This window comes from Myxocyprinus asiaticus, chromosome 32 (genome assembly GCF_019703515.2).
Source record: "Myxocyprinus asiaticus isolate MX2 ecotype Aquarium Trade chromosome 32, UBuf_Myxa_2, whole genome shotgun sequence".
NCBI lineage: Eukaryota > Metazoa > Chordata > Actinopteri > Cypriniformes > Catostomidae > Myxocyprinus > Myxocyprinus asiaticus.
Window position 1 is genome coordinate 3,282,517 of NC_059375.1, and position 21,122 is coordinate 3,303,638.

General features: G+C 37.2%; 1 protein-coding gene across 1 annotated transcript; it reads right to left on the minus strand.

Annotated features, from left to right (window-relative positions):
- Positions 1–1,229: 1,229 nt before the first annotated feature.
- pelo (pelota mRNA surveillance and ribosome rescue factor) lies at positions 1,230–20,948 on the minus strand. The gene is made up of 13 exons (XM_051666978.1): positions 20,748–20,948; positions 18,027–18,119; positions 17,751–17,901; positions 15,047–15,137; positions 11,429–11,592; positions 10,767–10,827; positions 10,514–10,675; positions 9,972–10,018; positions 9,797–9,870; positions 4,155–4,226; positions 3,033–3,107; positions 2,877–2,908; positions 1,230–2,786 (listed from the first exon to the last, which is right to left on the minus strand). The coding sequence occupies exons 1-13, from the start codon at positions 20,786–20,788 to the stop codon at positions 2,692–2,694; spliced, it is 1,158 nt and encodes a 385-aa protein (XP_051522938.1). The 5' UTR covers positions 20,789–20,948; the 3' UTR covers positions 1,230–2,691.
- Between the last annotated feature and the right edge of the window lie 174 nt (positions 20,949–21,122).

Consider the following 21,122-nt stretch of genomic DNA (forward strand, 5'->3'; position numbering starts at 1 on the left):
CATCAGGAGTTTTCTAAGTGTAAATTAGGCTGCTTGAGCATTCAGTGTCGGATCAATGTTTTGAAAAGTAGTGCTGCATTACATTCAACTCGGAAAGTCGGATTTTACAACTTCCTACTAGGAAAAGTGCAATGGAATGCATCTTGAAGTCAGAATTACAACTTGTAGGCTCGTGCAGAAATTCTCAACTCCGATTTCACCGAGATGCAGGGGCATGATGTCACACAAACATGTCGACACTCAGGGAGATATACAAAGTGATAAACATTCACTTTATTAAGTAATATCAATAAATGAGTTTGTTTCCACATTACATGATATTAAAGCTTGTTTAACAAACGCCTGCAGAAACAGGTGTATAAAACATTAAAATCTATTTTAATAATCGTACACCTGAAGCACAAATGCTAGTGCTGCAGCATTGTTTATCAGTTGGGTTGCTAGGAGACATCTCTAATGAGAGTCAAACCCCTGCTAAGCTAACGGGAGCATTGCAGTTCCGAATATCGGGGAATGGAATGCATTTATGGTCGGAGATATCAGGTAGGAATATCCCTCATCCAACTTGAATGGAACGCAGCATAACCGTGTACCCTGACGAAATGAAATTTATTGCAAGCAACATTTAAATCGCAAATATTATTAGATAGATTTTTCCAGGTATTATAGACCTCATTGGTAGATGCATATGAAAAATTATGATTTTTGAATGTCTGTTCGGGAGATGTTCATTTCACAAAACAGTCATGCTGCAGTTAAAATTAGGCTTGCTTGAGCATTAAGTGTCATGTTCTGGCTTTCGTGCGTGGACTTGTTTTTAAAATGTCAATTGGTATTATTAGCTGCAAAATAATGTATGATGCCCAAAGGCATAGGGTGTCTTACTCATTGTGAAACTGTGTTTTTTTAATGGCATGAATCACACTGAAGGCCTAGACTTTAAATGCACGGCCCGCCACTGCTAAGGAGACTCATGATTGTAGACAAAGATTTTTAAAGTTATAAGCATTTATTTATAACATTGCAAACACTAGGTGGTGCTGTCTCCAAACTGCTAAGACATTTTTAGGTCATGGTGATATTGATATGCATCAAGGTTTGTCTCGATATGCCAAAGCATTGTTTAAATAAAGAATTTTACAACAAAATGTCCAACGGACAACATTGCCGGCCATGGAAATTGACATCATCATACTCTGTATGACCCAAGGAATCTAAAGAGGCCAAGCTCATGATTTTAGGCCACAATGATTTTATTCAAAAGTTATAAGCAAAAGCAGCCCTTTTCCACATTTCTCCCCAATAGGTGGCGTTGGCCCTAAACTGGTGATACCCTCAGGTCATGGTGCCAATGAAATATACCAAGTTTCGATTCAATACGCCAAAGTGTTGCCTAGCTAAAGCCTCACTTTGTGTTTAGCCTGCTTGCCATCACCTATGTGAGATTCTGTGCGTCTTGCTCTGAAGATCATCTGAGCCAAATTTGGGAAAGACTTGACAAAATTTGTAGTAGCAAAAAAAATTTTGAAGGAAAAAAATTGGGCAGAAATTGGAATCAGGGTACGCATTCAACATGAGCCACAGAATCCAAGAAAAAATATCTAGTTTTTTGACCACACGGTTCAGAAGTTATGAGCAGAAATATAAGTGTAAATTTGTGTATCTTTGCAACACTCTGGCATATTGAAACGGAACTTGGTATATGGCATCACCACAATGACCTGATACACATTTTTTGTTTGCTTATAACTTTTGAATAATTTGGCCTTAAATATTGGGACTGATCTCTTTAAATTGAACGATATCCAATGTCTTTGCACACTGCAATTGTTTCATAAAACGCTGTAGTTTACCAACAGTTTGGCATACCAAGATGAAACTTGGTATGCATCATTGCACCATTCACTTTAATTTGGCATGAATGCTAGTACATGCTCAGCTAATCTCACATTACTCAACAGATCACTGCTGCTTCCTTCAGGGTAAGATACTGGAAACCCATCTACTCCAGTACTTCCAGGTTACACTGACTTCTGATTATTGCATGTAAATACCTTTTACCTAAAAATAGTTTTACTGAGTGGTTTAAGCATGTTTGTTATGCAGTTGCTAGGGTGTTCTGGGTTGATTTACTTGCCAGTCAAAATAGCTCCCCCTCAAATCTCTATGATTCATGTCAAATTGCACCTCTCCACAAAAAGCATAATTTGAGGTACATTCATGTTTGTAGAACAAATAGTGTGGGACGAATTACAAGCTGAAGTTGCTACATAGTGATGCAAAACCATCTTTTGCTTAGAAACTATCAATCCATCTATCACTATTTGTTAATTTGATAAATGAAAGATTAAGAAATTAGTGAACTATTTTCTTTAACTCTACTGTCACAGAATGGGTGTAATTCTATGTTTCTTAAGTACTGTGTACATACAAAAGATTTTAGTTTTATGGCTAATGGATTATTAAAGTATTGTTTGGCATTTAAGTATTCTTTAGTGCTTTCCGGCTTAATAATTACTCTTAAGACACATTAATTTTTTTTTGTTGTCATGTTTCAATTGCTTTCAGATTCTTTATTAAGGCAATTATGGAGTCTTAACTCCATGCAGTCCTAAATGTGACGTGTCTCCAATCTTTCGTATAATATCTCTTTAGCATGAGACCCATGAAAGCAGAGAGATGATGATAACATTAGTCTTCATCAGAGCTGCTGTCGTCCTCAGCCTCAGACACGTCAGCGATGGGGAACCTCAGGATTGCTGCCACACCGCTCAGCTGATTCAACTCTACAAAGACAAACCACACCACACCACACGGATCAGTCAAAATGAATAATGTCAAATGTTTTTCTGGAAAATTTTGAAAACTAAACTTACGCTCTCCAGATACATGCAGACTTGAGAACATTCTTCCACAGAAGCAATGAAGAAAAAAAAAAGATGAGTTATTATTTGTGTCAAGTGCTAAATATTTCCATAACACAGGTAGCATTATAATATGACGTAAAAGTCATGTTGTGATGTAGCAGATACCTGACATTTCCTCCATTGTCTCTGACGTTGTCCACCAGCCGAACATAACGGCTGCGTGTGGCTATGTCCTGATGCCTGCCATTAAAAAGAAAATAAAAAAATGAAAAAAATTTTACATTTACACTACACGACTTTTAAAATCCAAAAGGAGTACGTCTCACAGATACAGATAAAAACTGGGCGTCACACACCAAATGACAAAGAATCACTCACTACCTGACCGACAGAAATGTATGTCTCTGCAGAATAAAAATGGGCTTTTCACAATCAGTGGGTGCTTTCAAACCGGGATGGGCATTTTGCCTACTTTCATTGGATAGTATAGAAATGCCCATCCCGGTTTCAAAATGCCCACAGATTGGGAAACACCCATAATTGTTAATAAACACCCATTATAGACCTATACTTCGACTGACGAGTTGATCCGATCACAACAAACTCACACACTCCTATTAACTCTTTTCGTTGACATTGTAGAGGCACTAATTGACCTGCCAAAACTGAATGAACTGTTCCGCCATCACGGAGCTCCACTTCGACTGCTTGTTTGCTATCTCCATTTCTTGAGTTTCATTGGCTGATCAGATTCAAGGCATCATACACTAATAGATTTACTTTATAGTAGTAGTCGACTGATATGTAGTTGTTTTTTAATGGCCCATGCTGGTATCCAGAGAGCAAGTTGACCGATAGGCCGATATAATGCTGATATATCACACAATTGCCACACCATTCTTTAAATTAACTGTTTATAAGCTGGTAATTTATTGTGGTATAATACATCTCAAATAACCCCCTGCCCCTAATCATCAATTAATAAAATAAGCTGTGATTTATCACTTTAGATGTCAGTCAGACGGCTCTTCCTGTGCGTGGTTCTTGGCAAGTTTAATCTGCAGAGACCTTCTGCTGTAATCAAAGGACCGATTTTCGAGGCTTGCATGATACTGAAGATTTTGATAGTTTTATTCAGTTTACACGTAACAAAAAGGGGACAGATACCTAATTATAAAAAGAGACAGAACCTCAATAACGACAGGATGTTTTCACTGATGTATTGCTCAATCTGACACTATAAAATACTGTGATAACGTATAAGTGCTTTATTTATTTTCAAAGTACCTGAATAGTTTGTCACTGATCAGTAAGATGTCAATGGCTAAAGCTTCACTCGCTTTCTCCACATGAGCCAACCTGCACAGAACAAAAGCTGTTGATTATTTGATGCACAGACTCTCAGAAGTGACATCATGGATGTTACGTCATTGATTAACCTGAAGCATGAATTTACTGAATTTCAGAAATTATTCCTAGAGGTCAACTCGATATATTGGTTTTGCCAATTAATCGGTGCAGACAGCTACTTTTGGAACTATCTGCTTTTGGCAGAAATAGACAATGATAGTTTTTTCCCCCTGTGGATGGCGTTGGAGGGTTGTGGCTGCAACGACTGCAACCTTTGGAGGTAAAATATAAACAATTACTGATACCTCGATGGGATTTAAGGCCCCAATATACTTCCGGAGAAGTTCTTCTTCGTTCAGGGGTAAAAAGAAGTTCTAAACAGCCGAGCAACAGTATACTGTTTGCAGACATTCAGATACCCTCCACACCACTGTGGGTGGCATTTAGAACTACATTTAAACATGAGGACGCTCCGTTAAACCTTAAATAATGTGACATTAAAATGTGTTATCAACGACTTCATGCCTCATTCTATGAGTAGAATTCACATGAAGTCAGTAAAAGAAGTTGTTTTAACCACTCGATGATGATTTAAAGTAATATATGCACAGTAGAAAATGTTTAATTTGTCTTGTTTACATTGTGAATTCATGACGCTAATACGCGGCCATAATATGCTCCGATTACACTCTGTTACTGTAATTTATGATAACACTGATACTACTGCAAAGATGGGTGTATAAAAGAGTGTTCATATTCAGAATACAGACAAAACAATGGTGATAGAGGCATATCTTCCTTTGGGCAAATGTGTGAATGGACTTCACTTCAGATGGCACATGAGTGAATGTGCACTTGAGAGTATCGGAGTAGATTTGATTCCTTTTGTAGACTAATTAAAATAAATAAATAAACGCATGACATGTTCTTGGAAAAATGTCTCTATGTGAACGATCGTACTGATGTAGGTACATTTGCACCAGCTCGCAAATAACTCTGCACGTGTTCATGTAGAATACTGACTGAAAAACGGAAACAAAGTTGTAGGTGGAGCTTGTTGACAAAGTTGACATAGACCAATGGCAGTAAGTAGCAGTTTAGCAGCCGGTTAGAAGTTTTCCTAAAGGTTCACCCAGGCGACACGCTACAAACCACCGAAACGAATGCTAAAACACCCTATTTTTGGCCAGATTTTGTTCTATATGACATCATACCCATTCGTTCTTCGATTTCATATGAAGTATATCAGAGCATTTACTGTGCCTAAAATCGGTCATCATTGACAATATTCATCCATATTTATATCCACACTTTAACACATATTTTAAACAGATAATAATCAAGTGTTATAATTTAAAGCGAGGACATGCAAATAAAATTGCACGTACGGAAACATGTCTCTTCAGAACATCTCATCTCCAACTTCATATCTGATGAATAATAATCAAACAAGTCATCTGGTGAATGTAAATGTATGTAAAAATCCTTCATTTGGTGAATACATAGACTATTAATACAAAAACTTTATCTGGTTTAAAATGTTTGTGTACATTTTACTTAAATCGTGATTAACGCATTTACCAATCTTCACATTACATTCTGAGCTCCGTGTGAATGCTAAAAACTGGCTGGAATAGGGCGGAAACTTTGCACTGTCTGGGGTCTTTATACTGATGCACACACCTCAAACACACAGACAACAGCGATTCCATGTCAGTGATCAAGTGATGGAGAAAGCACCTCTTAACTGTAATTTTTTGTACAAAACTAACCCAGATGTGATAAACCACATTCAGATGACCCACTGGAGTGAAGGACCAGCATTTCCCTGGCGTCGCATTCCAGACAATTCGGATAAAGTATCATTATGTGAACAATGCCAGCGCTTACAAAACAAGACATTCTCTGGAAGCCCTTTTCATGTGGAGTTCAAAAGGGGAAATCATGTAAATGTGGCTTTACGATTGCTGTTGCCAAGTGGATAGCCACTATAAATATTGTGGTAAGAGTTTATGATAATTAATGCCCATTGCAATGAATACGCAAACTACAAGGACTAAATTCACTGAGCACTTTATTAGGAACACTATACTAATACTGGGTAGGTCCTCCCTTTGCTCTCAAAACAGCCTAAATTCTTCATGGCATGGATTCCACAAGCATGGAAACATTCCTTTGAGATTCTGGTCCACGTTGACATGATTGCATCACGCAATTCCTGCAGATTTGTTAGCTGCACATTCATGCTGCAGAATCTCCTACTCTACCACATTCTAAAGTTATTCTACTGGATTCAGATCCGATGACTGGGAAGACCACTGATGAACAGTGAACTCATTAGCCTAGTTTCCATCCAGTTTTCATGCCATTTTGTTATCGACAAAGTGAAAATGCGTAAAACATTTCTGCCTGTTTCCATTCAAATGAACTTTTATCGATAAAAATGGTGTGAGTGATGACGTCATGCCTAAAAAACACTTTGTCACATAAGTTTTGGTTTATCGCAAAAGAAATCTGCCCTTAAGCCGTTTCTATACAGAAATGTGTGTTTATCGCTAATTGTGAACGTTTCGCCTCCCAGATGTCCCTAATTTGTTTTCCTCCGAAGTTTTGGTAAAATGGGGAGAGTATTGAGAGAATTCATTGAAATGAATCAGCTTACTGTCATTTTAATTTCACAAATAAATGCAATCAGAAGAGGAGGAATTGCAATCAAAAGGGAGCAGCTGTCACTTCTGATAGGACTGTAATATTGGTCCTGATGTTGTGCCTATCACAGGTTGCCACCGGTTCTGACCCGAAAGCGAATCTTCATGGCCCTGTTCAAGCTGGAAAAGTGCACCAAGTAGCAGGGGAAACTTTCAGTCTTAGTATAAGGACCATCCATCGATGTGTAAATGCTGTGTGCACAGCTACTAAAGAAACATTGATGCGGTGTATCAGGGTTTACATATGATACATTCCTGATATTCAATTGGCTATTTTGAACAATCATCTAATATAAAGCATTGCCATCACAACTGCATTATGTCCCGCATATTTGTCTAGCAACTTTTAACGACCAACTGAACTTGATTGTCATCTAAAATTAATTTTAGCGTCATAATGCAATTTACATTTTCTGAAGAAGCTCAGCAAATGTGATCCAAGGTAAAGAGGGTTAGATTTCAAATATTTAAACGTTTTAAAATGTTCAAAAGGTAGTTTTCTGAAAGTGATCTCAGCATTGGAAAAATAGTTCTGATAGTTTATAGCCTTGAAAACGTCTAGAACATTCTGAAAATATCATTCAGCCAACTTTATTCATCTACAGAACAGGGTACGGGTAATTTAAGTTTGTGTAAAGAAAAGGCATATATAGGTCTAAAAATATAAATTTTTTTCATTCGGTCATTAATTATTTTATTTAATTATTTATTCATTTGTTAATTTATTTTATTTAATACAGGGAATTTCACCGGCATTTTTTCAAAAGTAAGATAAACAAAAGTAAGAATTGGGCTATATGTTAGTGTTCCAAAAAAGCACACTGATGTTTTTCTCCTAGTATTGTGTATTTATTTTGTATTTAAAACATCTTTGTGCACAGAAATGATATGTTTTTTTGTATTGTGGGCTAATTCCATGACCGTCGTCTATTATTTTGAATGGTGTGGAAAAGCAGCTTTAATAAATAAATAGATGACTACCATGATTAATCACAAACAGTGGCCATTTATTTGTTCTCTGTGCACATCTGTCAATGTGCATGTCTTGATACAAGATATTTGTGTTGGCACTCCTGGAAGTGTCATGCTTGCAGTGATCGGATCTTTATGCCGTTCAGATCAATCCATAATCACGTACAATAAATTGGCTTTCAAGGATGTATTCCTTGTCGTCATGATTAACACAGGCTAACGATTGGGGTAAATTCTGTCATGTGACTATATTATTGCGTTAATAACAAAATGGTTTCCAAACCAGTTTTTGCAACATTTGAAGTATTGACAAAGAGTTTATGCGCTAGAGTTAAACAGATTTATTTTGACGCGCTAAAACTTGTTTCGCAAAAAATCCCTGGATGGAAACGTAGTTATTGTCATGTTCATGAAACCAGTTTGAGATGAATTTTACTTAGTGACATGGTGCATTATCATGCTGGAAGAAGCCATTAGAAGATGGGTAAATTGTGGCCATGAAAGGATGCATATGGTCAGCAACAATTCTCAAATAGGCTGTGGCATTCAAGCGATGATTGATTGGTATTAACGTGCCCCAAGTGTGCCAAGAAAACATTCCCCACACCATTACACAACCACTACCAGCCTGGACTGTTGACACAAGGCAGGTTAGGTCCATGGATTCATGCTGTTCGCACCAAATTCTGACCCTAACATCTGTGTGCTTCAGCAGAAATCGAGATTCATCAGACCAGGCTAAGTTTTTCCAGTCTTCAACTGTCCGGTTTTGCTGAGCCTGTGCTCACTGTAAGCCTCAGCTTTCTGTTCTTGGCTGACAGAAGTGGAACCCGACGTGGTCTTCTGCTGTTGTAGCCCATCCACCTCAAGGTTCGACGTGTTGTGCATTCTGAGATGATATTTTTCTCACAACAATTGTACAGAGGGGTTATCGGAGTTACTGTAGCCCTTCTGTTAACTCAAACCAGTCTGGCCATTTTCTGCTGACCTCTCTCATCAACAACGCATTTCCGTCCACAGAACTGCCGCTCACTGGATGTTTTGGCACCATTCTGAGTAAACTCTAGAGACTGTTGTGCATGAAAATCCCAGGAGATCAGCAGTTACAGAAATACTCAAACCAGCCCATCTGGCACCAACAATCATGCCACGGTCCAAATCACTGAGATCACATTTTTCCCCTATTAAGATGGTTGATGTGAACATTAACTAAAGCTCCTGACCCATATATGCATGATTTTATGCACTGCAGTCACACGATTGGCTGATTAGATAATCACATGAACAGGTGTTCTTAATAAAGTACTCAGTGAGTGTATTTTAATTTGTCAACCTCCCACTTATACTTTGGGAAATGTTTAATGTTACTTGAATTGGTACTATTTTAGTATATTTCTAACTTTATACTGTGGAAGGCTTTGTTTGGAAAATGTTAAATGTTACATACTGTTTTCTTTTCTTTTCTATGAAGGAACTAAATGCATTTTGACAGGAAAAGTCAAATTTCAGCTATTTCAAAATCTGCGATTAACTATCAACTATGAAAAATCATGTTATTAATCATGATTCAATATTTTAAATAACTGACAGCACTACTTTATAGTGTTTATATTGTAATAAGTTATAGATGATTGTAAGAGTGTGAGTGTGCATGTATTTCAGGCTTGTTTATGGTTAAAAGCACCACGTTATTCACCAAATCTTCATTTTTTTTCTGGTTGTTATTGGGTTTTTGGTTGCACAATAAACTGCATCTGGGATTTCATTCAATTTGGACTCTTGTAGCCTCCACGTCTGTGCCCGATGATGAAAAACTAAGCTTTTTACACCACTTTACAAATGGGCAAAATCCAATATCAGTTGACCTCCAATGATTTCAACAGCAGTGATTTTATTTACCCATAGAAAGCTCGATCAGGCTCCTGTTGAAGCATTTTGTAAAAGTCTTCCAGAGCCTTCACCTCTCCAGCTGCCTAAAACACAGAGAAAACCACACAGAACAAATGAACACCGCACTGTACTCACAGAATGATAAAAACATTATGCATCCGTGAAATGAAGAATAAAATCTAACCTTTGTGTCAGACAATCGAGCTGTGACTGCTGGATCAGACAGAACTTCTGTGGAAATAACATTATATTTGTAGGTTTTAATACCCCATGAAATCTTTTAGTCCATGTCTGTTAGCTTTGAAGCTAACATATATGTTGACAAAACACACTTTTAGCAGATTTGCAGTCTTTCTCTTTCAGTAAAACAAAAGAAAAATATTTATGACATCATCTTGCACTGACGGGCGCATACAATTTTTTTGTCCATTTAAATGCTCTCTATTGAGAGAATGTCCCTCCCCCTAATTCCACCTTTCACCGACTAGCAATAGGAAGCAGCAAATCATGGTTTTGCCAGAATGTGACAAACTAAAGACTAAAGGCTATTGGCTGTTAAATATGTTGTTCAATAGCTCTTTAATATGTCCAACAACTTCCAGTTCAAATAGGAAATACGTCAACACAGGACAGAAAATTATGTTTGTCAAACCATTTTATTGGATCTTTAAAGTTACAATGAACATTAAAAGGTGAATTAAGAAAAGCTGAGAGGAAGTCAGAGACCTTTTAGTGAGTATTTGTGTCCGGATGAGGAGTGAACCAGCATGAATTTGGGTCTGTTCTCCAGCAGGATTTTACAGTCTTGTCTTACTGCCTCTTTGAACATGTACGAGATGAACTGATCTTTCACGAAGCCTGGACTGGCTACCAGAATACACTTCACCACTGACAAACACATACATAAAAAAAAACAACAACATCAGCATTTGTTCATCCTCTTCTCTGAAATCAGAAATGAGAAAACTAGGAAATTCACCATCAAAACTGAAGTGTCTGAGAATCCCCTGCATAACAGCCTCATAAAAGCGCTCTAATGCCTGCAAGTAAACACATCAGAGTCACTGTTCACCATGTACATCATATCTTGACATATGCATTTGTTTAAATAGTAGGCAGTGTACTGTGAAGTATGGAGGACTCCAGTTCAAACAGAGCCACTGTAAATTCAAGCTAGGCACATCCTTGGTTAGCTTAGCAGTGTAATTAATATTCATACAATATCACCAGAAGAATATGGATTTGTGTGAACTTAATATTACATAATTTTGCAAATGTCAGTAACTGCCAATCGTTCGATATAGTCAAACACACAAATAAACAATGGAATAGTCTGTTTGTCAGACTTCCCGGACACAGAAAGAATAGACAGATTGATAGCTCTTTCTCGATTCTGTGGGTGGTGGTACATGGCTGTTCTTAGTTGGTGGAGCAATTTGTCTGGTTAAGTCTGATAACGAACGAGACTCTGGCATGCTAAATAGATAGCAGCCCCGTGTGGACAGCGTCCAACTTCTTATGGGGCAAGTGGCGTTTAGCCACGCGAGATGGAGCAATAACAGGTCTATGATGCCCTTAGATTTATAGTTGCATCCATTCTCCCATAAAAAAATATTGAATAATATCAGATTGTAATATTACCTTGTCATGTTGTGTGCAGCTGCCTTTCCTCTTGCGGGGAATAGTGACCTCAATTTTTGCTCTCAGCAAGGTCATGGCAGGGGTCACAAGCACCAAGTTGGCAAGACCTTCCTGCATCACCACAGCGGCCACATCTGCTTTCTGAGCGGGATCACATGCTTGGTCTGTAGATGAACAGGGAATCAGAGTTCAAATTCACCAGTGATGAGATGGGTTTGATGTCATCAACAGATTAACTTGTAATTAGATGTAGTTAACCCTCCAATGGTATTTAAAAAGGGCATCTCCCTTTGGTATTCGCGGTCATTTTTGGCCGGAAGGGTCAGATGTGTAACCCCCTTCTTTTTTTTTTTTTTTATGATGATAAAACATTTTCTTCCCTGTAGAAAGAACAATAAAATTATGCATTTCTTTTGGGATTTCATGCTATTTTGTCTTATTTACATGTAAATTTCTAAATGTTACCATTAATTTGCATATATATATTTGCTTATTTGTATACATTATATATATATATATATATTTTTTTTTATTCAGAACCTACACTTCTATAAGTTGAAACATGAAGGAAATATGAGAATGTGACATAAATTGGAGGCAAATTGCTGCCATCTGGTGAACAAAATATAAATAACATGACTTGAAAACCATGTCACGCTAGTAACAGCCAGTTGGTGCTGTAGCCACCTAATGTGTAGACTTGGAAATTGTGATCCACTCACTTATCACATCAAGGTTAGACTATTGTAACTCAATGTACATTGATCTGCCCCAAACTGCGTTATCCCGCCAACAGCTGGTTCAAAACGTGGCAGCTAGGCTTTTAACAGGGTCAAGAAAGAGGGATCACATTTCCCTGGTTTTAGCATCACTACACTGGCTTCCTGTGAAATTCAGGGTTGATTTTAAAATTCTGATTTCTGTCTACAAGGCACTATCTGGTCTGGTGTCCCAATATATCAGTGACCTTCTACACCCTTACTCCCCCACCAGAGCGCTCAGGTCTTCTGATCAATTTCAATTGAGGGTTCCTCGTTGCCGCTATAGGTCTAAGGATGATCGTACCTTTACTGTGATAGGTCCTAATCTATAGAATATTCTCCCTTTCCATGTAAGGTCAGCATCATGATTAGCCATTTTTAAATCTTCTTTAAAAACATATTTTTATTCTGTAGCTTTTCAATAGATCATTGAACAGTTTGAAATGGATAAATACATGATGTTGTATTTAAATGTTTTTATTTATTTTATTATGTTTTATATTTAACTTTAAATCAATCTGTTTTTATATCACCCTGTCATTTTGTTTGACCTGTAAAGCACTTTGGGTCAACTTCTGTTGTTTTAAAAATGTGCTCTATAATAAAGGTTGACTTGACTTGATGGCTTGTTGTAACCTAATTTTATATTTTATCACAAGATTTGCATTTAGATATATATTTAAACATTATCAAACTATTATTTGTCAAAGTTTAGCATTTTAAATTGATTTGAAGTGTCAGTTTTTGCAGTTAAATGTCATTATGATTGCAATCAAACCTGACCATGGTGTTACAAACAGAAGACACAGAATAAACATTTTTCAACCAATAATTTACTTCAAACATAAAAATGTAATAACTCAAAGTAAATGCATAATAATGTCATTTGAAAAATTCTATTCAAATATAAAACAGAAGAATCAGAGTACACACTTTGCAATTTCAAACTTTCTATATTAAAAATGTATTTTGCAAACGTGTGTGTGTGTGAGAGAATGTATCAGATTGCTGTCATCAGCTGGAAAACAACAGATGATTGTAATGCCAACAATGACCAAAAGATGGCTGTAGAGCTCCACTTATTAATGCCCTGGTTCTGTGTGTATGTGTTCTCATCTCACCCCTTCATTTCTGAGTATGTGTGTTTAGCATTATGACTGATTTATTGTTTTTGTTTTTTGACAAATGTAAAAAAAGGCTCTGTGTTATTGTCACACCAGTTCATTCTTGGGTGTGTGTGTGTGTAAGTGGGTGTGTATGTTTTGCACTGAGGATGTTTTAGATTCTCACCCTGTAATTTCTGTAGGTTTTTTCTGCATTGTGTCTGATTTATTGATTGTATCTGACAGATCATGACAAAAATGCTCTGTATTTTGGTCTTTCCCATTCGTTTTTAATGATTTGCCAATTTTGACCATGTATACCATAAGGTGTCGTTGTTGTTTTTTTGGTTTTTTTTTTTACGACCACTTACACATCAAATCAAGCCCAATTTCTTTATTTTTTTATGTTCAGATGGAAAATGGAGGAAAATCTTGTACTGCTCAGATAAAGGAAACCATTTTTATTTAAAGAGCACCTATTTTGGTTTTTCAAATATTACCTTTCAAGTAGAGTATTATATAGATGTTTGTGAATGTAAAAAAGTCTGCAAAGTTTCAAAAGTCAAAGTGCACGACAAATGGAGTTGCTAGTAATTCCAGACTTACTTCCTGTAGTAACCTACGTAATTTCAAAAAACCCGCCACTCTGGTCTTCATTGGCTGCTTGCGAACAGACCACAATACTGATGTGACCCAAGGCTTTAAAGTCTGGACCTCCAAGATTTATAGATAAATTATGGACAGTGTTCCTCCTGTGTAATGTATGTTCTCTTTGAAATCAACAACAAAAATAAATGTCACTGCCCCTATCCATGAAGACCATTAAAAAAAAAAAAACCTATGCAAGATCAAATGTGACCCAGGATCCATTAAAAACAGGTTATGTTTTTTACTTTGGTGGGTCGCCACTTGAGAATCACTGGATTAAACCACTGGAGTCTGATGGATTATGTTTATGCTGATTTTATCTTGATTTTGGAAATTCAAAGTTCTGGAAACCATTCACTTGCATACAATGGTGGACTTTCAACAAGTCCAAAATATACCGGGGAATTATTTTGAAATGACAAAGACTTGTCTAACTTACAATGCTCTATATGCAAGTATTCACCAAATTACAGTCTTTATATTGACCAGACAAAGAATTTATATGTATATATTTCACCAGATGAGGTTTATTGATGAGGAATAAAAATTATCGGCATAGATTTTTGCCAATAACGATAGTTCCAAAAAGCAAGTATCGACACCGATTGATGGGTAAAATCAATATATCTGTCTACCTCTAATAGGAAATGTAATCCAGCTTGAAATCATGATTGCCAAGGAGACTGCTGTCAAGATGAACAGTGAAAAAGGAGTTCTTTTTTGGTCTGTTCTCACCCAAAACCAACTGGATCGCATTGATTAAACCACTGAAGTCATATGGATTACTTTTATGTTGCCTTTATCTCCTTTTTGGACCTTCAAAGTTCTGGCCACCATTCACTTGCATTGTATGGACCTACAGAGCTGAAATATTCTTTTAAAAATCTTCATTTGTGTTCAGCAGAAGAAAGTCATACACATCTGGGTTGGCATGAGGGTGAGTAAATGATGAGAATTTTTATTTTTGGGTAAACTAACCCTTTAAAAGCCAAAAATCCTGAAAAAACGCTGTATACTAGGTCTCATTAAATATCAAGTGAAAGTATTTTAGGCAGACAACAGCAACTCTGGTAAGTAAAGAAGCTAAAAACAAAGGAGTATATTACCAATTCTGTCCAGCACCACACTGTCCCAGCATTTTTTGGCGAGTGTGAACTTCCTGTTTACCTCCAGTTCAATGGTGTGATAGGCACCCATCTGCAGAAGAAACATAATAAATGACTTGCAGTTTAGAGCGTGCAGAAAAAAAAATGTCTTGATGAACATTTGAATCCATCCGTTTGCTAGCATTCAGATGTAGATGCCTTATTTCTGGGAGTGAAAGCGTGCAACACAATTCTGGGAGGCAATAGTAGACAATCATTTTAATCAGACTTAACCAGAGCAACATGTGATGATATTGATTATATTCTCTGAGTGAATTATGTATTCACATGGCTTGTTGAGGGAAAGTCATGTGACTTTTTGATGCACATCTATATACCTATATACATTTTATAAGAGTATATTCTGTGGGGGCCTGGGTAGCTCAGCAAATATTGACACCGACTACCACCCCTGGAGCTGCGAGTTCGAATCCAGGGCGTGCTGAGTGACTCCAGCCAGGTCTCCTAAGCAACCAAATTGGTCCGGCATTCCAAATTGGGAAGAAAACAAAAAAAAAAAAAAAATAAAAATGTGATTTTGGAGCAAAACTACAGATTAAAAAAAATAAATAACCTTAGAAAGGTGGCAGCATCATTTTTTTTTATTTTTACACAGAGATTGTTAGGTCTGTTACTAAAATCATTTGACTTTGGCAGTCCTTGTTGCATTATATGCCAATGGTGACCGTTCAAAAAGCACTTTGTGATCTTTTTCCAAAGTTGCCGTGCCTGTAAGTATTAAAGATATCTTAATATTCTTTTAGATTCTCGTTCAGAACAAACTTCTCTTTTGGTATCTGAATTTTTAAGGCTCTATATGGTTCAGTCCCAGAGATATGGGGCTTTCAATGTGGCTCCATGAGTAAATTGTTGAATTGTACACGTTTTCATTGGTCAGAAACCAAATGTGGGTCACTTTGCATACAGCTGATACTTTTGGTCTTTTAAAGAGAAATGTCTGAAGTACAAATAATGTTGAAACTAGAACTGTATCTTATTTCCCTCTATCAAAACAATTGCATAGAACATACCAATTTTTAACAACGTCTGAATGCCAAAAATACACTGAAATAGTCAAGTTGAATAAATAAAGGAACATTTCTTGTTCTTCAGACATTCCTCTTTAAATAAAATAAGTCTCAGTTTCATACAAAGTGACCCACATTTGGTTTTCGACCATTGAAAATGGGTGCAATTCAATAATTTACTCATGGAGCCACATTGAGATCCCCATATCTCTCGGACTGATCCTTATAGAGCCTTATAATGAAGATATCCAAAGAAAAGTTTGTTCTGATCCATAATCTAAAAGGATATTAAGATATCTTAAATACTTCTTGAGGTACAAGCACGCCAACTTTGGAAAAAGAACACGAAAAGTGCTTTTTCCCATTTTTGAACCGTCACCATTGTCATATAATGCAACAAGGATTGCTAAAGTCAACTGATTTTAGTAACAGACCTACCAATCTTTGTAAAAATAAAATGATGCCACCTTTCTAAAGTTATTTTTTTATCTGTGGTGAAAATTTGATTAAAATTGCCATTTTGAACCCCCTCTACAAAACAGTGGATTACTCAGTAAATATTCATCCATGTCATTTAATATTTTGGCTTTCATCTTTATTTATGTGTGAAATGAGTAGGGTTTTGCGTGGGGCTAGCAACCCTTTCTTGTAAAACCTGCTAGCTATAGAAATGCCAAAAAGACCAAACGACATCCCAGCCTTGGGAGGAGAAGGCTCTCCTGAAAGGCGATTTATGACACCTTATTGTGAAAGCCAGAGGTCACTGGAAGCCACAAATATATACAGGTGCATCTCAATAAATTAGAATGTCGTGGAAAAGTTCATTTATTTCAGTAATTCAACTCAAATTGTGAAACTCGTGTATTAAATAAATTCAGTGCACACAGACTGAAGTAGTTTAAGTCTTTGGTTCTTTTAATTGTGATGATTTTAGCTCACATTTAACAAAAACCCACCAATTCACTATCTCAAAAAATTAGTTTCACAATTTGAGTTGAATTACTGAAATAAATGAACTTTTCCACGACATTCTAATTTATTGAGATGCACCTGTATATACACACACACACACACACATTGCACTTATTATAGTGACAATCCCCCTGTAACAACCTGGAGTTAAGTGCCTTGCTCAAAGACTGTGGTCAAGACCACCCTGCTCTCGACCAAATCTATCACCATCATCCTCGTTGGCAGCCTATACCCCAAGAGGGGTGATAGGCATTTGAAAGTATTTATTAAAAATTGTTAAAATAAATAAATAAAAACACATATTACAGTAGCTGACACTCTGAACTATATAAAGTTCTGATCAGTTCTATATCAGATTTGGTTGGAAAAACTTGCATATTGAATGTCACAGCTTGCTACAGTCAAACAATAGTCACATCAAAGCAAAATGTGCTTAAAAATCAAGATTTTCCCCTAGACTGCCATTGTTTTCTGAAGTCACACAAATTCACCCCAAAACAAAATATGCTTAAAAATCAAGACTTTTATAATGAGTGGCTCCCCCCCCAAAAAAAATATATATATATCATCAATCTCTGTGCTTGGGTCTCTAAGGATTTAAGCAAATTTCCAGAAATGATGTTGCTTGCAAAATGAAATAGGCCCATGCCATTGTGACTTCTGACCTTCACATACTGGTTCTCCTGGATGTTGGTTCCCTTCACTCTCAGCTGACAGGCCTGAGAATCAAAGTCGATGGTCTCCACACATACAGTGAGTGTGGTGCGTACTCGAGAACTGCCCACACTGCCTGTGGATGACTCCGTCTGCACCTTCCTGTGTGTGACATCAGTTCAATCTCGTTATTGAGTGAGTAGATGAGCAAAATACTGTAAACCGTAATCTGTTGATTTAGGTTTGTGTGGTAAACATGTCAATGAATGAACGTGTATGGGTCTCACCTGATGGTGGAGGCTCGGAGACTGTCTCCCACCTGCAGCAGGTTGTAGGTGTGCCACATGTCCTCTGCCTCCTCAGGTATGAGCGTCACCTGACTGGAAGACAAAACAAGCTATTTAACATTTGGGAAACTTGGAGCCAATGTAACAAGAAACTTAATAGGACATTTACATCTAGAAGTCTAAAAATGATAGTAGCAAAAGCATATTTTATTGTAAGGGTCAGAGAGATGGTACAAAATAGTCATGAAAAACTCAATTAAGACCTTTTTGTGTAAGAAACCTTAACTAACATTATATGTATAGAACATGATCCCTTAAAAGCATACAGAAGTCATCTGAATCACACAAATTAGATGAGTGAGATAGACATACAATGGCAAGAAAAGTATGTTAACCCATTGGAATTAGCTGGTTTTCTGCATTCATTGGTCATAAAATGTGATCTCATCTTTATCAAAGTCACAAGTAAAGACAAACACAATGTGCTTAAACTAACAACACACAAATAATTATAATCTTTAATGTCTTTATGGAACACATCCCATTAAACATTAACAGTGCTGTGGAAAAAGTAAGTGAACTCTTGGATTTAATAACTGGTCGATCCTCCTTTGGCAAGAATAACCTCAACCAAATGTTTCCTGTAGCTGCGTATTAGACCTTCACAACGTTCAGAAGGAATTTTGGACCATTCTTCCTCCAGAACAGCTTCAGCTCAGCCATATTCTTAGGATGTCTGGTGTAAACGGCTCTCTTGAGGTCAGTCCACAGCATCTCTGTTGGGTTAAGGTCTAGGATCTGACTGGGCCACACAAAAAGGTGGATTTTCTTTTTTTTAAGCTATTCTGTAGCGGATTTACTTCAATGTTTAGGGTCATTGTCCTGCTGCATCACCCAACTTCTACTGAGCTTCAGCTGGAGCACAGCCATCCTGATATTATCCTGTAGGATATCTTGATAAACTTGGAAATTCATTTTTCCCTCAATGATGGCAAGCAGTTCAGGCCCCAAAGCAGTCCCAAATCATGATGCTCCCTCCATCGTACTTAACCGTTGGGATGATGTTTTCATGTTGGTATGTGGTGCCATTTTTACGCCACACGTAGTGCTGCGTGTTCTTCCCAAACAATTCAACCTTAGTTTCATCAGTCCACAAAACATTTTCCCTGTAGCGTTGTGGAGTGTCAAGGTGGTCTTTGGCAAACTTCAGGCGAACAGTAATGTTTTAATTGGAAAGCAGCGGCTTCCTTCCTGGTGTCCTGCCATGAACACTATGCCGTTTAATATTTTTTGTATAGAAGACCCATGAACAGAGATGTTAACCAGTTCCAATGATACTTTCAATTCTTTAGCTGTCACTCTAGGGTTCTTTTTTACCTGATTGAGCATTCTCAGTGTGCCCTTTGAGTCATCTTGGCTGGACGGTCACTTCTAGGGAGAGTAACCACAGTACTAAATCATCTCCATTTATAGACAGTTTGTCTAACTGTGGACAGCTGAATATCTAAGCTCTTCGAGATAACAACAATTCTTGATTATAGGTCTTCTGAGATCTCTTTTTTTTTTTTTTGTGAGGCACCGTCCACATCAGCAGATGCTTCTTGTGAATAGCAAACTCAAAATGTTTGAGTGCTTTTATAAGTCAAAGTATCTCTAACCCACACCTCCAATCTCGTTTCATTAATTGGATGCCAGGTTTGCCAACTCCTGACTCTAATAAGCTTTTGTTGGTCATCTTTAGCCTAGAGGCTCTCACTTATTCCACAGCATTGTTAAAGTTTAAAGGGATGTGTTCAATAAAGACATTAAAGATTATAATTATGTGTGTGTTGTTAGCTTAATCACATTGTGTTTGTCTTTACTTGTGACTTTGATGAAGATGAGATCACATTTTATGTCCAATTAATGCAGAAAACCAGCTAATTCCAGCTAAGGGCACATACTTTTTCTTGCCACTGTAACTGGAGACATATACTAGACATATTATTAGATACTACTTAATCAAATGAGAGTAGTAGTAGGCTATTTAAATAGTCCATCATCACTGTAAAGCTGCCTTACACATAACACACTCGTTAGTTTAATTATAGTACCTGCTATTACATTATGTCCACAGCCATATAATGAGCGTGTTCAGAAAATAACACTCCCTGTGATAAAGCCATCATAGAAAGCTCCAACAAACCACTAAGCTGACACTCGCTCTGTGTCCCAAAACCTGACATCTCTATTTAGTCACTGTTAGCCATAGAAAAGGGCAGACATAGACAAACATGGCTACCAAAGGAAGAAACAAATTGTATCAGTGTCCACAGGATCATTAAAGTCTGTTTATCTTTATAGTGTATACTGTATGTTTTTAGTTTTGTTGTTTTTTTTGTCATTGCTGGCACCTTTTTGCTATTCATATTGATGATTATATTTTCAGTAAAAGTCAGCTCCACTATGATACTGACATAGTACTATGGTCATACCATGTATTTAGTACAAGTACCACTATGAAGCACCTAGGAGTGCCATGTTAAATAATGGTACATGACTATGGTAATCATTCAGTACCACGGTATACACCAAAGTACCGTGGTACTACGATCTGATACCATTTTTCCATGGTAAGCAGTCAGCTGACTCGGAACGCACCTATAAATGCACTAAAAGTGCCGTATAAGTAGGCAGCTCACTATGTTTTCACACACAGCCCATGTGTTCTCAAACACTCACCCGGCATTATCCTTCTCGATGTCTTTATTAACCAACTTCATGTTCAAACAGGTTCAGCTATTCAAATACAAAATACATCTTTCATTTTTTTACTGTCTTAATCCATTTAATCGTCGATTTTGGTGAGTTTTTCGCGTTGTCAGTCTTGTCACATTCCCTCACTTTGGAATGAATCACACGATTCAAGCGGTCTCTGTCTAATTGCGTCATTCTTCGAGGACAAATATCAGAGCCCGTCTGGAGAAGAGCCTACAAGATTAACATAGAACAGCATAACGCAGCGGTCCTATGGGCGGTACACTGGCGAGGAGACAAGAGGCCGTTCTTTTTCAATAGATGTCTATGGAAGAGATTCTCCCTGACGCTGAATAAACT